A 17,977-nucleotide genomic window follows, 5' to 3' on the forward strand; every position below is an offset into this window, starting at 1 on the left:
CTAAAGTACTATCCTTCCTCTTGCCGAACTCCTTCCTTTCTCCTGCCTCATTCCCACGATTGAGAGCAGTTGGGATTCACATATAAAGGCTGCTGTATTATTTCATCATTATATTGACATATCCTTGAAAAGCGTCCACCGCTCAGTGTCGGGTAAATGGTGGGGTTGGCGGTTGGGTGGTGGGGGGTGGGGGTGGGAGGTGGGGGGAGGGTATCGCATGTCAGCCCGCAAATTGAATCTGGCCGCCATTGGCCGGTTCAAATTTCGAATTCCGTGTTCCAAATTTAATTTGGACAGCCGATCGCGATGGCCGACACGCGACCCTGTATTTTTATAAAGGAGTAGCGAAAACACCTTTCTTTTTTAAAATAACTTAGAGTTGCTTTTTAAAAATATCAACGTTTCTTAAATATTTACATTAACTTTTTAAAATTATTCTTATTGATACTAAGCGTAGCAAAGTCATTTTTTAACTCAACCGTTTTGCATTTCTTCTGTCCGCAAACTTTGATCAGATGGCTAACTTTGCATAGATAGTTAGTTAACTTTGACTAGATGGCTAACTTTGAATAGGTGGCTAACTTTGACTAGATGGCTAATTTTGACTAGATGGTTAACTTTGACTAGATGGCTAACTTTGACTAGATGGTTAACTTTGACTAGATGGCTAATTTTGAATAGATGGCTAACTTTGCATAGATAGTTAACTTTGACTAGATGACTAATTTTGAATAGATGGCTAACTTTGCATAGATAGTTAACTTTGACTAGATGACTAATTTTGAATAGGTGGCTAACTTTGACTAGATGGCTAACTTTGACTAGATGGTTAACTTTGACTAGATGGCTAATTTGACTAGATGGTTAACTTTGACTAGATGGCTAATTTTGAATAGATGGCTAACTTTGCATAGATAGTTAACTTTGACTAGATGACTAACTTTGAATAGGTGGCTAACTTTGACTAGATGACTAACTTTGAATAGGTGGCTAACTTTGACTAGATGACTAACTTTGAATAGGTGGCTAACTTTGACTAGATGGCTAACTTTGAATAGGTGGCTTACTTTGACTAGATGACTAACTTTGAATAGGTGGCTAACTTTGACTAGATGACTAACTTTGAATAGGTGGCTAACTTTGACTAGATGGCTAACTTTGACTAGATGGTTAACTTTGACTAGATGGCTAATTTTTAATAGATGGCTAACTTTGCATAGATAGTTAACTTTGACTAGATGACTAACTTTGAATAGGTGGCTAACTTTGACTAGATGGCTTATTTTGAATAGATGGCTAACTTTGCATAGATAGTTAACTTTGACTAGATGACTAACTTTGAATAGGTGGCTAACTTTGACTAGATGACTAACTTTGAATAGGTGGCTAACTTTGACTAGATGGCTAACTTTGACTAGATGGTTAACTTTGACTAGATGGCTAACTTTGACTAGATGGTTAACTTTGACTAGATGGCTAATTTTGAATAGATGGCTAACTTTGACTAGATGGTTAACTTTGACTAGATGGCTAATTTTGAATAGATGGCTAAATTTGATCAGATGGCTAACTTTGTATAGATGGCTACCTTTGACTAGATGGCTAACATTGACTAGATAGTTAACTTTGACTAGATAGCTAACTTTGAATAGGTGGCTAACTTTGACTAGATGGCTAACTTTGACTAGATGGTTAACTTTGACTAGATGGCTAACTTTGACTAGATGGTTAACTTTGACTAGATGGCTAATTTTGAATAGATGGCTAACTTTGACTAGATGGTTAACTTTGACTAGATGGCTAATTTTGAATAGATGGCTAACTTTGATCAGATGGCTAACTTTGTATAGATGGCTACCTTTGACTAGATGGCTAACATTGACTAGATAGTTAACTTTGACTAGATGGCTATCTTTGGAAAAATGGCTAACTTTGACTAGATGGCTAACTTTGACTAGATGGCTAACTTTGTCCATATGCATAACTTTGAGTAGATGGCTAACTTTGGCCATATGCCTAACTTTGACTAGATGACTAACTTTGACTAGATGGCTTACTTTGACTAGATGGCTAACATTGACTAGATGGTTAACTTTGACTAGATGGCAAACTTTGGAAAGATGGCTAACTTTGACTAGATGGCTAACTTTGACTAGATGGCTAACTTTGACCATATGCCTAACTTTGACTAGATGGCTAACTTTGGCCATATGCCTAACTTTGACTAGATGACTAACTTTGACTAGATGGCTAACTTTGATCAGATGGCTAACTTTTAATAGATGGCTAACTTTGACTAGATGGCTAACTTTGAATAGATGGCTAACTTTGACCATATGCCTAACTTTGACTAGATGGCTAACTTTGACTAGATGGTTAACTTTGAATAGATGGCTAACATTGAATAGATGGCTAACTTTGACTAGATGGCTAACTTTGACTAGATGGCTAACTTTGACCATATGCCTAACTTTGACTAGATGGCTAACTTTGGCCATATGCCTAACTTTGACTAGATGACTAACTTTGACTAGATGGCTAACTTTGGCCATATGCCTAACTTTGACTAGATGGCTAACTTTGACTATAATGGAAGATTCTTTTTCAAATCGTCGTGTTATCTTTTAAAATATTATTCTACCTACCTGCCTGAAGAAACTTCGAAAAAGAATTGTCATTGAGATAGTGACCTTTTTTGAACAAATTGTATAATTCCTTATAAACAAAAATAAATGTTGTATAACACACTGTGTATAATAATAATAATTATAATAATTGGATGACTTGTATAGCGCCGTTTTTGTGCAAAATCACCTCAAGTATGGTTTATAATTAAGTTGGTAGGTATTTAAGTACCTACTTACAGTACTTGCACATCCTTTGATTTTAGAGAAAATTATGGTTTATTAAATAATGTATAATTATTAGAAACATACTTGTGAATTGTGTTTTGGTCGTGTTTGTGTGCCCGAATACAAAATTCTTTCTTGAGCAGATTCTTATTTTTTTTTTTTTTTTTTACAAATTTGAAGAGATCTAGAGATTTTGTGTTCAGTTGTGTTGGCAATGTCAATTACATAAAATCAAGAAAACCACAAGAAAGCCTTGTGGGCGTATTCCGTGATATAAATATTTGCTCAATCGAGGCTTAAATTTCCAATACAAAACTGTATTTTAGAAATTCACATAGGAAAGAGATCTACGATGTCAGGCTAGTATAAGTGAGATAGAACGCTGCACGGAATAAACTTACCGATTTAAAATAGTGTTATTATATTAAAAATCTGTTCTTATTATTCGTTTTCCTGTTAAAAATGGGACTGCAGGCCTATAACGAATGAATTTAAAGAGTTCCTAACAAAGAATCAGTCAAAAACGAATGTTATTGACACACTGATATTGTCGCATTCCTTCATAATATTTATTAGGAAAAGAACACGTATTCTCGATATATTCTGAATGTTTAATATTTTGTCATAATGTTGCCACTTTTTTAATCATTTTTCTCCGTGTAGGTTTTCGGTCTAAATTAAATATTTGTTCCCATTCAAATATGTAAGGCACTTATAGTTTTTTTTGTTATGTTTAACTAGTACCTACCCAAACAGTTTAAAATTCTCATTTAAAATAAAGTTTCAAGACCATATTTTGACTCCTAGATGTAAGGCTCTCGACCGCGAAGTCGCGGGTTCAAAACCTGGCGTGCTCAAGTAAATTTCATTTGAATTAGTTGTGTGATTTCATAATTTATCAATTTAAATCATCCAGAGTGGAATACACTCTCAGTATCGCCCTGGTGAAAGACCACCATTCAAAATTGAAACGTTACAAATTCAAAGTTTCTACATTCAAAAATTTATTTATGAAAAATTGAACTATTCAAATTATAAAAGAAAAAGATAAAAACTCATTCATAACTGAAAATTAAACCAGACTTAAATATATATTTGCATGCCCTAAACTACACACTTATTTTATTTATTTATTTATTAAACGCCATAAAAGGCTTTTACAATAATGTGATACATGAGATTATAAGTACACAGTTGTACATAGGCGAATATTAGTATTACATTTAAGAACACAACAATATGTATACAAAACGACATTGAATGTGATTCATTTAAACAGGATAAAATATACAGAAAAGGTGACTTGCCAACAGATATAATCTAGCAAAATATTATAATAGCGCAAATAGTAGTGAGTTTATTGTTACAATCAAATTTATCTCCACTTGGCCACTATGGCCGGAGTGTGTGGCAAAGTAGCTTCAACAATTCAGGGCTGTCAGAGACTTGACAATTAAAAATAACATATTTCATTTAAATTATACATCCGTTAGCCAACACTATAAGACATCTGAAGCAAGCAGTTTATATGATGTTATACATATATAGATTTCACATATATGTATATATGTGGAATGTATATGTATAAGAACACCATACATATGTTACACATAAAGAAGAACATGTCAGTATGATGCAGTACAAACTAACAGGCATTTAACATTTCACAAACATATCAGTTACATTCAAAACCAAGTATTTTTGCCTTGATGCAAGACGGTGAGGTTTTGAAAATATCAAAAAGGTCTGTATACGTGTTGGCAGTGCGGTGAAAACGCGCCAACGGTGAATGATACAAATAGTTAGTGCTATGATTGTCACTGTGGAAAAGGTGGTTTTTGCCCAGCACCATTATACCCACCAAGAAAAACATTTCTTTAATAAATTGCCAGAACAAATTAATGATAAAAAAAATATATATTTTATGTAAATCATTAACAAAAAACCGCTTCCCCTAGTTTCACTTGAAAATCTCACAAATTATCTTAAAATACTCTATTTATCCTCAATAATATTTTTTTTTCTTCTTTCCAAATATGTACAACAATTTTTATGGATTTTTACTTTGTAACCAAGCTATATTATTTTTTTGCAAATTTACACTCCTCTTTCATCCACAAGCAAATGCTTTTAATGGAAGTGTAGTATAAATTAAAGCAGTATGACTTGTTGCTTGAAATTGCTTTAGTCGCGTTTCAGGAGCAGATCTGAATAGTCAGGTACATCCCCACCTTTTTCTTTAACATCTCCTTCCCCCTTCCACTACCTTCAACCTCACAACATACCTTGATTGGGGATGCTATAGTCTCACTCGCTCCAGATGGTTAAGAGCACTCGGGATTCTTGTGAGGTATACACATTTAAAATTATTCTTGGTGTAAAGTAAATATCTCTTAATTCCAGCACTCTGAACAACAACAATCTGTCGTCCCTCCACCTGGACGGGCTAAGCGCTGCACCCCGTTTGCGCTCCCTCCGCCTTGCAGATAACCCTCTCCGGTGCTCTGGTCCAGCGGCCGCGTGCCTCGCTGCAGCTCTTCGCGCTGCCCCTCGTCTCGCCGGCGGGGGAGCTCGCTGCGGGTCTCCTGCCGCGCTTAGGGGATCGCCGCTATACAGGATGACCGGCCCGGCTGCCATCTGCGAAGGTGAGATCATATGCATGTTTTCTAGATGAACCAGACAACTCAATATGTACTGAAACTGGTAAGACTAATAACATCTATAACCATAATATTATTTCATTCCTCAAAGACACATGCAGTAAACCAATCGATGCAGAAAATGTGAAGACGATGAGAAGACTCCAATTAACCTTTGGTGCCAATGTCCCGCTGTGTTGGGAACAAGTTTCAGATACCTGGTAAGACACATTGCAGAACCAGAAGACATAGCCACATATCTAATGACACCTCTAATGAGCTTTATCAAAGGGACCGGGTGACTGCTAAAGGAATGAAGTAAAATAAGAGTTAGCACAATGACTAGGCCTACCTAAGTGCTCATAGAATTATAATACGTAAAGCGTCTAAGCTCTGTATAAGAAAATATGTTTTGGGTGGTAGTACGTCTCGAGCCTCTCGACCGCCTGCCTCCTCGTTTGAAATGGCTTTTGCCGGTATTGATGACGAGATCTGAAAGGCCAGCAGCTTTCCATCCATCTTCTTATGTATCTTTTTTCCCTTCTCACAACATGCCCAATTGACCCATCAAAACGCTCAAGGGTTCTTACATACAACGCAATTGCAGTGAAAATAACTAGTTAACATATAAATATTTAAAATGGCTAAGTTTAAAAAAATCTATTTGTTTGTTATGTTGCAGGCCCAGTGGCAACGATGGAGTGTTCTTCCGATGCCTCCTGTCCGTCTACCTGCCGCTGCACTGATGGGGCTGTTGACTGCCGCGAGCGTGCCCTCGCCAAGCTTCCTTCATCGCTTCCTCTCGACACCACCGAACTGTGAGTGTTTCCTATTCCTGTTTGAATAATACATAAACAATAGAAAAAATTGGCGTGTTATCGCCGTGGTACGACCAAACTACACGGATTATCAAAGTAGCTACGAAATGAAATTTATGCATTAGTGTGTAAATAGGAATAAAGGCGGGGTCACGCTGTGCGCAGGTATGTGCATCAGTGGCATGGGTGAACGAAGTTGGTGTTACGCATTGTCCGCGCGTTGCAATACATACTACATAATAATGGCCAATCTCCCTTGACACAACTATCTATGAAGTAAAGTGATAGAAGTGAATATCATATTGCCATGTTGATAAAATGGCATCTGGCCGCAATTCGGCTAGTTCAATGACAAAACAGAAAATTGAATAAAAGTGAAGAAAAATAACAAATAAATCTAACCTAAAATTTAATCATTTTGTCATGTACTGTTTTCTCATTGTTCTATTTTACGCATGGAACAATGACAAAACAGAATGATTTGGCTATACAAGTACACAGGCATAAAATTTCAATGTTGATAATGTATAGGCAAGTTTGGTGTAGCCAATGTTTTTAATATGTTTTTATTAATGTAATAGGTTACCTAATATAGTCCTTAAAACAGGTCTGCTTCTCTGTTCATGTTTTAATTACTAATTTATATTCGTTAAACAAACTTTAATTAACATTCTTATGTTTCACAGCTACCTCAAAAACGTGGCTAAAGACCTCAAAACTAAAGAAACATTGTAAATACTGTTATCCTAGAAATATTATCATCCTTTAAAATAAATTTACACATTATAAAAATAGGAATAGCAGAGGTCCAATAAGAGATCCCTGAGGTACTCTACACACGATTTTTCTTAAACTGATTTTTTCAGATACATACAAGCTAGCGAATTGTATGCTACTCGCAGAAAACTCAAGTCACTTGTAAGTATGTATGAATGTACGAATTATGAACCATGTACAAATGGCCTTTCACTTATTCACATCAAATAACCACTAGGCTTGGCCTATAGTGTGTTACGTGAACCTTGAAATATATCTTGTGTGCCATAATAATTATTTGTTATATTTATTTTTCAGACGCATGGAGCAAAACGTCCTGACGGAGGTGCCTCCCAAAGCATTTTCTGGTCTCCGCAGACTGAAAAGGATTGACCTTAGTAATAATAGGATATCAAGGATTGCAGCTGATTCCTTCACAGGACTTAGGAGCCTCACCTCACTGTGAGTATATTTCAAAAACACTTCTATCCTATTTTTCGATGTGTATCCCTTGGAATTTCTGCCAGAATTTTATGCTGAAGTCTGTCTCTTATATAATTGCGGTATTCATATAATATATATATTTTTAATCAGTTGAGTCTATGCCAGCATACTGACAACCCCTTTTATTTCTGTGGATTATTATTTTTATAGCGTTTTTTCTTTGTTTCAGGGTTCTCTATGGAAACAAAATCAAGGATCTACCTTCTGGAGTATTCTATGGACTAACATCTCTCCAGTTACTGTGAGTGCAAACAATCTGTACAATGACTGGTAGTTTAATTAACTCCAGTTACTCTTAATAGTTACAGTTACTGTAAGTGTCAATAATCTTCCCAGTCACTGTTTGTTTAAGGCCATCGTCCTATGAGTCGGTAAGTGTCAATAATCTCCCCAGTTACTATTTGTCCCATGGGTCGGTAAGGAATTGAATGCTGTAAGACCCAGTGCAGAAAAGTAAAGTTAGCCAAAGTGAGGTAACACTGTGCAGTCCTTGGGACTCTTCTGTACTGGGTCTTACAACACTCGGTTTATATCGATTCCTTACCGACCCAAGACACAATGGGCTATATCTCTACTTACTGACTTACTTTTCATTCAAATCGTTTCAGTTATATACTATAAGTTTAAATCTCATCTGTAGTCACACATTGTATGCAAATCGATTTTTGTGGACTTTTATCAATAATTTTTAAACTTTTAATCCATAATTGAGTCAACATCGTCAGTTACCTATTGACAACTCTCCTGTTAAGCTAGGTTCTGGTGATTGTAACTCCTTTTTTTCTAAATTTAAATCTCCCAAGTGAATGTAAGTTTAAGATCCAGTTACTGTAAGATTAAATCTCCCCAGTCACCCTAATAAAAAATAATAAAAACTTTTCAGCTGTTCTATGTTTAAATGTCTTCAGTTATTGTAAGTATAAATATCTGCCATGACTTGACTGCCATTGAGAAACAACAACACTGTCTTTATGATTTTATACGATCAGAATTTGTTATTGTATTTTTAATGAGTATATGGAATGTGCACAATTTGAAATATGTAGCTGTTGCAGTAAAACTGCTGTTTAGCAACAATACTATTTAATACATAAATCTGTTTTCTGTATTTCAGGTTGCTGAATTCTAACGAGATATCTTGCATACGGAGGGACACATTCAAAGACCTCCACAGCCTAAACTTATTGTAAGTAATAATTCATTTTTGCAAAGAATAAAAAGTTTGTGGTTCTAAATTGGGAGTGCCGATCACCCTAGTAACAACTAGCAATATTTATTTCATCCCAGAAAATTATAGTTACACGAAGTTTTTGTTGCTGCTTCTAATGTTCATTACAAAAAATAATCAGTCATTTCTTTTGTCTAAAGGTCGCTGTATGACAACAATATTCACACTTTGGTTAATGGAACCTTTGACCAAATGACGAGCATTCAAACGCTGTAAGTATTTCAGTTGATTTGTCATTTTTTGTTAAACATAGTGCTATCTGTCATTTAACTCATTCCTTTGACAGTAACCCGGTCCCTTTGAAAAAATGCACCAGGGTTGTCATTGGATATTTGTCAACAATGTGTCTTCCCAGGCATCTGAGCCCCATTCCCATCATTTAACTATACAAACTATAATTTGCTAAAAAATCGGTTTCTCTCAGTTTTTTATTATTATTTTTTTATAGTCACCTGGCAAGGAATCCCTTTATCTGTGATTGCTCCATGCGCTGGATCTCAGACTATCTGCACCAGCACCCCATTGAGACCTCCAACGCCCGATGTGACTCCCCCAAGAGAGTGCATCGCAGGCGGCTGGAGGCTTTACGAGAAGACATGATGAAGTGTAAAGGTAATTATCTTTATCTGTGACTACTCCATGTGCTGGAGATTTGATCCTGCAACCTCAGGATTCGTAACCAAGGATCTTAACTACTTGGCCACAGAGGTCGTCAGTGATATAAATGTCCAACAACCGAATGATATATCAAACATCTTAAACTCCGCAGTCTAATTTGTTCGCTATTGGGAACAGCTCATATAGTCTCATAGCTATCGTTTTGTCTCCCTTACCGTGATGGTAAGAAAAATAATCCAAAATGATGATAGAAAGAAAAAACACCATGCTTCATAATCAAATCAAGAAGTTAACCACAGAAGATTTTGTTTTATTATTGTTAATAAATTGGGGTTAAGATACATTAACATTATACATAGTCAAACACACCGACAGACCGAAGAAAAGATAGACCTGTTTCAAAGGGTGAGGAAAACAAACCAAGTTTCGTGGAGCCACAGGCGATGTGGGCGTGTCCCTTTCGGTGATTCATTATTTATATATGAATCCGAAAGTTTACAGGCATTGTACGATCACTATATAGGATTCGAAAATAAATTCTGCTTACGAATAACCAGTCCTTTTTCACTGGTGTGCGAATTTCTCGCTGCATAGTTAATATATGCTTGTTGTCCAAAATAAAAATCATTTTAGATGCATTTACAGATATTTTATAATCAACTCACCGCAGTAAAAACCAACATGTGAAAAATGAGAAAATGCCTTGCACTTTGCTTTAGTGAACTTTTCTGTAGTCTCTGGTTTTTCCGACGTGCATTCGTCTAAATCAAAGTACAAATGATGTCATAACTTATTTAAGACATTCTTGAATCTTCTGGTGCCTCCATCTCGTCGAAATGATATCCAAATTTTGTACTAGGGAATGTCTGTGTCTTCTTTGGTCTGTGTGTAGCAGAAAATATAAAGGTAACAGGCACGTTGTGCGCCATTGAAACAATCTCAAATGATGACTCTAAATAAGTCACGTTTGGGCCGCCATTGTCAAAGCTAAAAGGAACCAACATCGGGAATTTGCTAAGATTGTAAGAATAAAAGAGAAAAGATATCCAATATTACATATATTCCAACATCTTAAAGAGCAAGAGTTCTCTATTTAATAACAATATTAGTTATGTCTCTGGGGGTGAGCGTCAATACGAAGTACTGAGCGCATAGACGGAATTTAAATTATATTGAAGTATGACATTGGTGTGATGACATAAAATTATCTGACCTGACTTAACGTGTGAAGGGCGCCAAACTACGCATAAAGCGTTGTTAATTTTAGAAAACGGTGCAAACCGATGACCAGTGTAATAATTCTACAAGCTGATGGCGTCATCGCTGCCCGTAAGATTGTCGAATGGAGTGCTCGCTCGTATCTCCCATGTAGTCACGACGTCCTCAGCTGGCTGCCCGAATAGTACTGAAGTTGCTGCTCTCGAACTTCTGTCTTGAGCTCTCTCTAGAAGGTACCATAAAGCATGCGTCACATAAACAACATGCCAGTTGTTATAAAATTAGTGGCAGGGCAAAATTGAACTGCTACATGTGAACACACCGTAAATAATGGCACGACCAAGTGAATCGAATACTTAAGTTGGGCCATGTCAAGAGTCAGTATAATATATGAAACGATGTATGAATTTACACCTCGTCAATGTAAGTTAGTTAATCCAACACATACCAAGAATCTTCCTGAAAAATATGTATTAATTTCACATGCAAATAAATAATGATTCCCACTGACATAACCTAACCCAACTTTTCCAGGTTCGGAAGACCTCAGCCTGGGAGACGGGTGCCCAATCGAGGCCCCCTGCCCCGCCCCATGTTCCTGCCGCGGCACCCAGCTCAACTGTGGAGCCCTAAGTTTGCACGAGATGCCAAGAGATGTGCCCCTGCATACCACACAACTGTGCGCTTAATCAACTATTTTTTTATCGAATATTTAACCATTTAGGACAATATGAACGACTTAACCCTTCAGGTTTTAAAATATTTTTACCAACAAGTCCCAACAACATGGCGAAATTTCTCGGAATTTCGGAATGCTTTCGAAGTATCTAAAATGTGCTACATATGGCTTATTTTTGAAGATGTCGTTGAAAGAAATGAAATTTTAAAAACTAGATAAAATTTTCTTTGAATTGTTGGTATTTGAAATTAACATTGATATTTTAAAAAATATATGTTAATATCAAACATGAAAATTCTAACAAAAAAACTTACCGGGACATTTTGACTCGGACAGTCCATAATTTTGAAAGAATTTGATATTATAAAACACATTCCTTTTGTGTATGTAATCAGTAAGATAACTGTCACTTCATTTTTATGCCGTTCATACAAGGTTTTCCAATAAGAGGTGTTATTTTGATATTTAATCGTAAAATATCAATGGTTTCGTTGCTTGTGTGGCACGTAGCGCCGTCTTGTTGAAAGTAAACGTTGTCCAGATCAATACCATCCAATTCCGGCCATAAAAAATCATTAATCATCTCTCGATAGCGCAATCCATTCACCGTAACTGTTGCTCCAGCCTCATTTTCGAAAAAGTAAGTTCCAATGACTCCGCCGGACCATAAACCGCACCAAACAGTCACACGTTGAGGATAGAGAGGCTTTTCAACAATAACTCTTGGGTTTTTCGAGCCCCAGATGCGACAATTTTGCTTGTTGACGAAGCCACAGAGGTGGAAAAGGGCCTCATCACTCAAGATGATTTGCATTTGATTCACTCAAGTGAATTTTAATAATTTCAATGCGTTATTGAAGCGTGTATCGTTCCATTTTTATTAATGGCGTAGTTTTTACTTGTCAAATTTAAAAAAATGACAGCTTCAAAAGTAACATCTACCGAAATAGCGAGCTATTTAAAATAACACCTCTTATTGGAAAACCATGTAAAATAAAAAAATATAAATAATTTTTTAACTTTCAACTGTCAATGAAAAAATCACGCCAATTTTTAATCATGCACTTTGACAATTTTTTATTATTTTATCCACGTAATAATGCATAAATATTTGGTACAAACTGAAAAGAATATTTATTTATCTTTCCAATGACGAACAAATCACGAATCTATGCATTATAGAAATGAAAATAAAAATACTTTTATAATCTCGGAATTGAATATAGGACCTCTTCCTTTTTTCTGTTTCTGTCTCTACTCTATAAGTTTGTCACACTATGGCAAGAGATCACTCAAAATGTTTTTGCAAACTTGGCATAATATGCCAAAAATCGTTCGAGTGGATAGCAACCAATTTTTTTTGTATATATGTGGAAATAACATGGTCTCAATTGATAATCAAATATTTCAGAATAATGTCTGACAACCGCCTAGGCAGTGTGCGTTCCGACGGGCTGTTAGGGCGCCTGCCCAACCTGGTACGTCTGGATCTTCGCAGGGCGGGCGTACGCACCATAGAGGAAAACGCGTTCGAGGGCGCGGCCAAACTGCAAGAACTATTGCTCGATGGGAATCTCATCTCTTCGATCACTAACAAGATGTTTCTCGGGCTGCACAGCTTGAGAGTGCTGTAAGTATTGTTGGAGTTATCTTATCGGAGATTGGCTATCAGCGGGACCTGCAGATTCCAACTCAAAACGACTGCATTTGAAGAAGTTTTTATTTTTTTATTTATTACCAAAGAAAAGATAGACCTGCCTAGATAGAGGGGAATAAACCAACTTGCGCAACTTTAAGTGATTTGTCGATACAGGCAACTTGCACTGTTGAATCATTATTTAGTCTTTGAAAATAAAATCTGCTGATGAATAACTACTCCTTTTTACAATGGCCCGCGATTTTTTTAATTCAAATTTTTTATTTTTTTTATGTGATACTTTGCAAGAGCGCCCCTGTTGTACAGTGTAAAGGCAAGAGAGCTATATTGCCTCCCAGTTGGGGAGCGTTGTGAGGCGGGTTAACGTAGGGGCTGTAAGAAGGGATTTATTAATGCGAGTCGTGAAGGAGGAAAAACAGATGTGATATTTGGAAGGTCTTTCTGAAGAGAGGACGTAAGTCTTGAAGAAACGTTTTAGGATGGAGGTAACACCAAGGCCAGCAAAAAATTCCACAGCTGAGCAACAACTCAAGCTAGCTACCTGATCTCATGTGAAGGATGACAACTGTGATAAGTCACTAGCTATCAAACTTAGTTATAAGCCACCAGAGATGTGCAAAATGGGTACCCAAAACCATTTGAAATGCAAAATGGAAATGGGTCAAAACTTTTCCATTTGAAAATGCAAAATGCAAAATGGTTTTTAGAAAAGCATTTCAAATGCAAAATGCAAAATACCTATTTTCAAAATGCATTGAAAATGCAAAATGGTTTCTCATGTCAAACAATCAAAATAATTATAGAATTTTTTTTAACAATTTTGTCATTCAATAATGGACATCAATGTAGAAGAAACATATTACATGATGGTAAATCCAAAAACACCACGACAACAGATTATGAAACCACAAAAAATTTGCGCGGGACTAATGTTGCCAACGTAAAAACATAGAAACTGCTATCTAACATTTAATATTACAGCGTCATGGCCCCATGTTCAGTATTTGAATCAGTATTTTTTGTAATGGTATCACTCAATTGCCAGGGCTCCTACCAGGGAGCAACTTGACAAATGTAAATTATCTCTCATAGCGAGGTTGAGGACCGACTGATATTTGGGGCGTATGAAAAAAAGATGAGTGGAGATAGTAGGAAGAATGTTGCAAAAAAGCATTTAAAATGGAAAATGCATTGAGAAAAGCATTTAAAATGCAAAATGCAAAATGGTTTTTAGAAAAGCATTTAAAATGCAAAATGGAAAATACCCATTTTGCATTTCCATTTGAAATAAAGCACATCTCTGTAAGCCACTAGTAATAAGTTACAAGTCTAAGTGATAGGAATAGATTAAATACATAAATTAAGTTGTTAAGCGCCCTTGATGTGATTTTCTCACGAAAATGGCACTATACAAATAATCCAATCATTATTAAATGTTGGAAATGCGTTTGGCGTGTTTCCCGACTGCATTTTGCCAATTGCCTCCAGTTATTCCCGTTCTGCTACAATCGTCTTCCAAGCAGTCTATCAACCTCTTCGTCCATTCAACTCTGGGCGCAATTCTTTCCACTCCCGCAAACACGTTTAAACATGTTTAATATTTTGTCACATGCTTGTCTTATTTAAAATATGATTCATTTCTTAGTTTATGACTTTGTGCCATTTAACTAAATTTAACTAAATTTAACTATTTTTCTTACTTTTTTCAGATCACTGAATGAAAACGAAATATCTTGCGTGATGCCTGGTTCATTTGACTACTTGACAGCTCTGCATACACTGTGAGTACAATAATTGTCGTCCCATGCAATTGGGAGGTTCAACCCAACCTTCCTCTTCCCCCAACATACCCCATTACGATAGATATCTCACGAATTCAACAACATCCATATAAAAACCTCCGACGGGAAGGGTAACTTTATATCAATCTCTTTGTAGGATTTCAACAATACGTATTTAAAACGAAGTCTTCCACGTCTTCAATTTCTTGTCTTCTGTCAGTTTATAGATTTGTATTGCAAAAGTAAGCTTTAATTTCAACTATGTAAAAAATTTAATTAAAATATACGTATTATTTTCAAAGATATAGCTGTTTAAAACAAAATCCATTTTCTCAAATGGGACCCTTGTTTTCGCCCGCATGAAATTTGTTAATATACCTTTGTTGAAGTAATAATTAATATTTTTGTTGATTTCTTTTCAGGGCACTAGATGGCAACCCTTTCCGCTGCAACTGCCACTTGGCGTGGTTGGGATCTTGGCTAAGCACTAATGAACTGGCCGCCAGTGCCACCTGTAGTGAGCCAGCCAAACTACGAGGCTCTCTGCTAAAGGACGTTCCGCATCACGAATATAAATGCAGCAGTAAGTTTACAATAAACAGTAATTAAGGGCGGCTTGCACCATAAGTTAAATTTGATTTAAATATAATTTTAAACACATTATTTGATTTAAGTCGACTTGGCGTCTTGCACCACAAAATTTAAGTCGTTAAATGCGTTTAAAGAACTGTCAAAGTTAAGGGCGGCTTGCACCATAAGTTAAATTTGATTTAAATATAATTTTAAACACATTATTTGATTTAAGTCGACTTGGCGTCTTGCACCACAAAATTTAAGTCGTTAAATGCGTTTAAAGAACTGTCAAAGTTAAATACCCAAAAGCGGCCGTTTAACCGAGTTAAACGTGTTTAGCCCTACTCTAAGCAGTACTGTCAAATTTTGTTTAGGTTATCTCTTCGATTTCTGATTGTGGTTAAAATCTATCTCATTTTAATTTGTATTCACAATGAACATTTGGGATTTGTATTCTGACGATCATGAAGAAATTATATTATAGAAATTATAAATAAATTATAATATAGTCAGAGAAGTAAACACAAGAACAAATTGATTTGAAACACTCAGTGCCAAGAAGTTTCAAAGAAGATTTCGTCTCAGTAAAGAAACGACATCATTATTAGTACAAGAAATTGAACCTCAGTTAAAATTCAACGCCAATAAAAACATCAGCGAGGTGCTCGTCACTTGGAGCTAACGCTCCTTATCGAGGAGTACTTTGCAAGGTTGTAAACTTCTAATCATACCTACAGCATTCTTATAATACTTTAAAACAATATAGTATGTAAAAGAAATAAAAAACAAAATTACTCGGATAATTGTTTTATTTTTAATTCCAACAACAGAAGCTCTTTTTGTCTTATTTCATCATTATGTCTATTTGCTTTAACTTTTTCTTCATAAAATAAATGAAAACACTATCAAACCACACACACAATCACAAAATATTTTGACACTCAAGTAAAATGAAACATCGTAGCTGTTTTATTTACGCGTTAATGGCGGTAACCACGCGGTAACTGTTTTACCGACGCGTTAAACACGTTTAACTAAAATTGCCACCGAACTGCGTGGTGCAGGACGCAACTAAACGCATTTAAGTTAAATGTATTTAGGGTCTTAAATACGTTTAGTTAAATACAATTTAAGATAAAATTTGCGATAGTTGGTGCAAGTCGCCCTAAATACCCAAAATGGGCTGTTTAACCGAGTTAAACGCGTTTAGCCCGACTCATAAAGCAGTACTGTCAAAAATTGTTTAGGTTATCCCTTAGATTTTTGATTGTGGTTAAAATCTATATCATTTTAATTTGTATTCACAATGAACATTTGGGATTTGTATTCTGACGATGATGAAGAAATTATAGAGTTTATAAGTAGACCGTTTATAGTCAGAGAAGTAAACACAAGAACAAATTTATTTGAAACACTCAGTGCCAAGAAGTTTCAAAGAAGATTTCGTCTCTGTAAAAAAACGACATCATAGTGCAAGAAATTAAACCTCAGTTAAAATTCAACACCAATAAAAACATCAGCGAGGTGCTCGTAACTTGAAGCTAACACTCCTTATCGAGGAGTACTTTGCAAGGTTGTAAACTTCTAATCATACCTACAGCATTCTTATAATAATTTAAAACAATATAATATGTAAAAGAAATAAAAAACAAAATTACTCGGATAATTGTTTTATTTTTAATTCCAACAACAGAAGCTCTTTTTGTCTTATTTCATCATTATGTCTATTTGCTTTAACTTTTTCTTCAAAATAAATGAACACACTATTAAACCACACACACAATCACAAAATATTTTGACACTTCAAGTAAAATGAAACATCGTAGCTGTTTTATTTACGCGTTAATGGCGGTAACCACGCGGTAACTGTTTTACCGACGCGTTAAACACGTTTAACTAAAATTGCCACCGAACTGCGTGGTGCAGGACGCAACTAAACGCATTTAAGTTAAATGTATTTAGGGTCTTAAATACGTTTAGTTAAATACAATTTAAGATAAAATTTGCGATAGTTGGTGCAAGTCGCCCTTAGTTATTAATGTATTTAACTGGGATACAATGAGATCCCTGAGGCATGTCTGTCTGGTGCAATTTGATGTGAGCACCCTTCCCAATAAAGTGTCCTTTAAATTGCTTGGAGTAATTATATCAGACCTGCTCAAGTATCGGAGCTATGTAGAAGTCTTAGTAAATCTGGCCTCCAAGTAACTGGTCATCTTGTATAGGCAAACAATGCCACAAACGGTGCCTCTTAGTTACAGGGTCGCATCTCCCAGTATTTAGACCTTACCGCAGTACTCAGGGCTCTGCCAAGGATACTCGTGGAATCAAAAAATAGGTAATTCATCCAAAAAAGACTAATGTCCATGAGGGTCCTTTGGGGAACTTATGGGAAGTGGAGATAAGAACTGAGGCCACAACTGTGACTCTACCTTCTTGGGACCTTCTTATAAAGATAAACTTCTAATGTAAAAACCAAATGGGCACCCCCACAGGACCTGGAAACAAACTCAAAGGAATAAGGTAAAATGGAAGATAGAGTAACGGGCTCATGGTCCGAGAAAATTATTTTACTGTAAAGTCATTTCCCAGGAATGCTTCCTAGTTTATTTATTTTAAGATATCAGTGGTCCACCTTTACTGAGACTTGGTTA

General features: G+C 35.9%; 1 protein-coding gene across 1 annotated transcript in view; it reads left to right on the forward strand.

The window, feature by feature from the left end:
- sli (slit guidance ligand) overlaps window positions 1-17,977 on the forward strand; it is a 290,993-nt gene that overhangs the window by 238,378 nt on the left and 34,638 nt on the right. Inside the window, exons 6-16 of the mRNA XM_089644128.1 lie at window positions 5,256-5,497; window positions 6,174-6,309; window positions 7,384-7,527; window positions 7,739-7,810; window positions 8,684-8,755; window positions 8,938-9,009; window positions 9,246-9,409; window positions 11,168-11,312; window positions 12,724-12,942; window positions 14,679-14,750; window positions 15,173-15,333. Of these exons, the coding sequence (XP_089500254.1) occupies window positions 5,256-5,497; window positions 6,174-6,309; window positions 7,384-7,527; window positions 7,739-7,810; window positions 8,684-8,755; window positions 8,938-9,009; window positions 9,246-9,409; window positions 11,168-11,312; window positions 12,724-12,942; window positions 14,679-14,750; window positions 15,173-15,333 (1,499 nt within the window). The remainder of the gene's footprint in view (window positions 1-5,255; window positions 5,498-6,173; window positions 6,310-7,383; window positions 7,528-7,738; window positions 7,811-8,683; window positions 8,756-8,937; window positions 9,010-9,245; window positions 9,410-11,167; window positions 11,313-12,723; window positions 12,943-14,678; window positions 14,751-15,172; window positions 15,334-17,977) is intronic.

The sequence above is a fragment of the Hesperophylax consimilis genome, chromosome 20, assembly GCF_061612785.1.
Source record: "Hesperophylax consimilis isolate HC1 chromosome 20, BYU_Hcon_1.0, whole genome shotgun sequence".
Taxonomy (NCBI): Eukaryota; Metazoa; Arthropoda; class Insecta; order Trichoptera; family Limnephilidae; genus Hesperophylax; species Hesperophylax consimilis.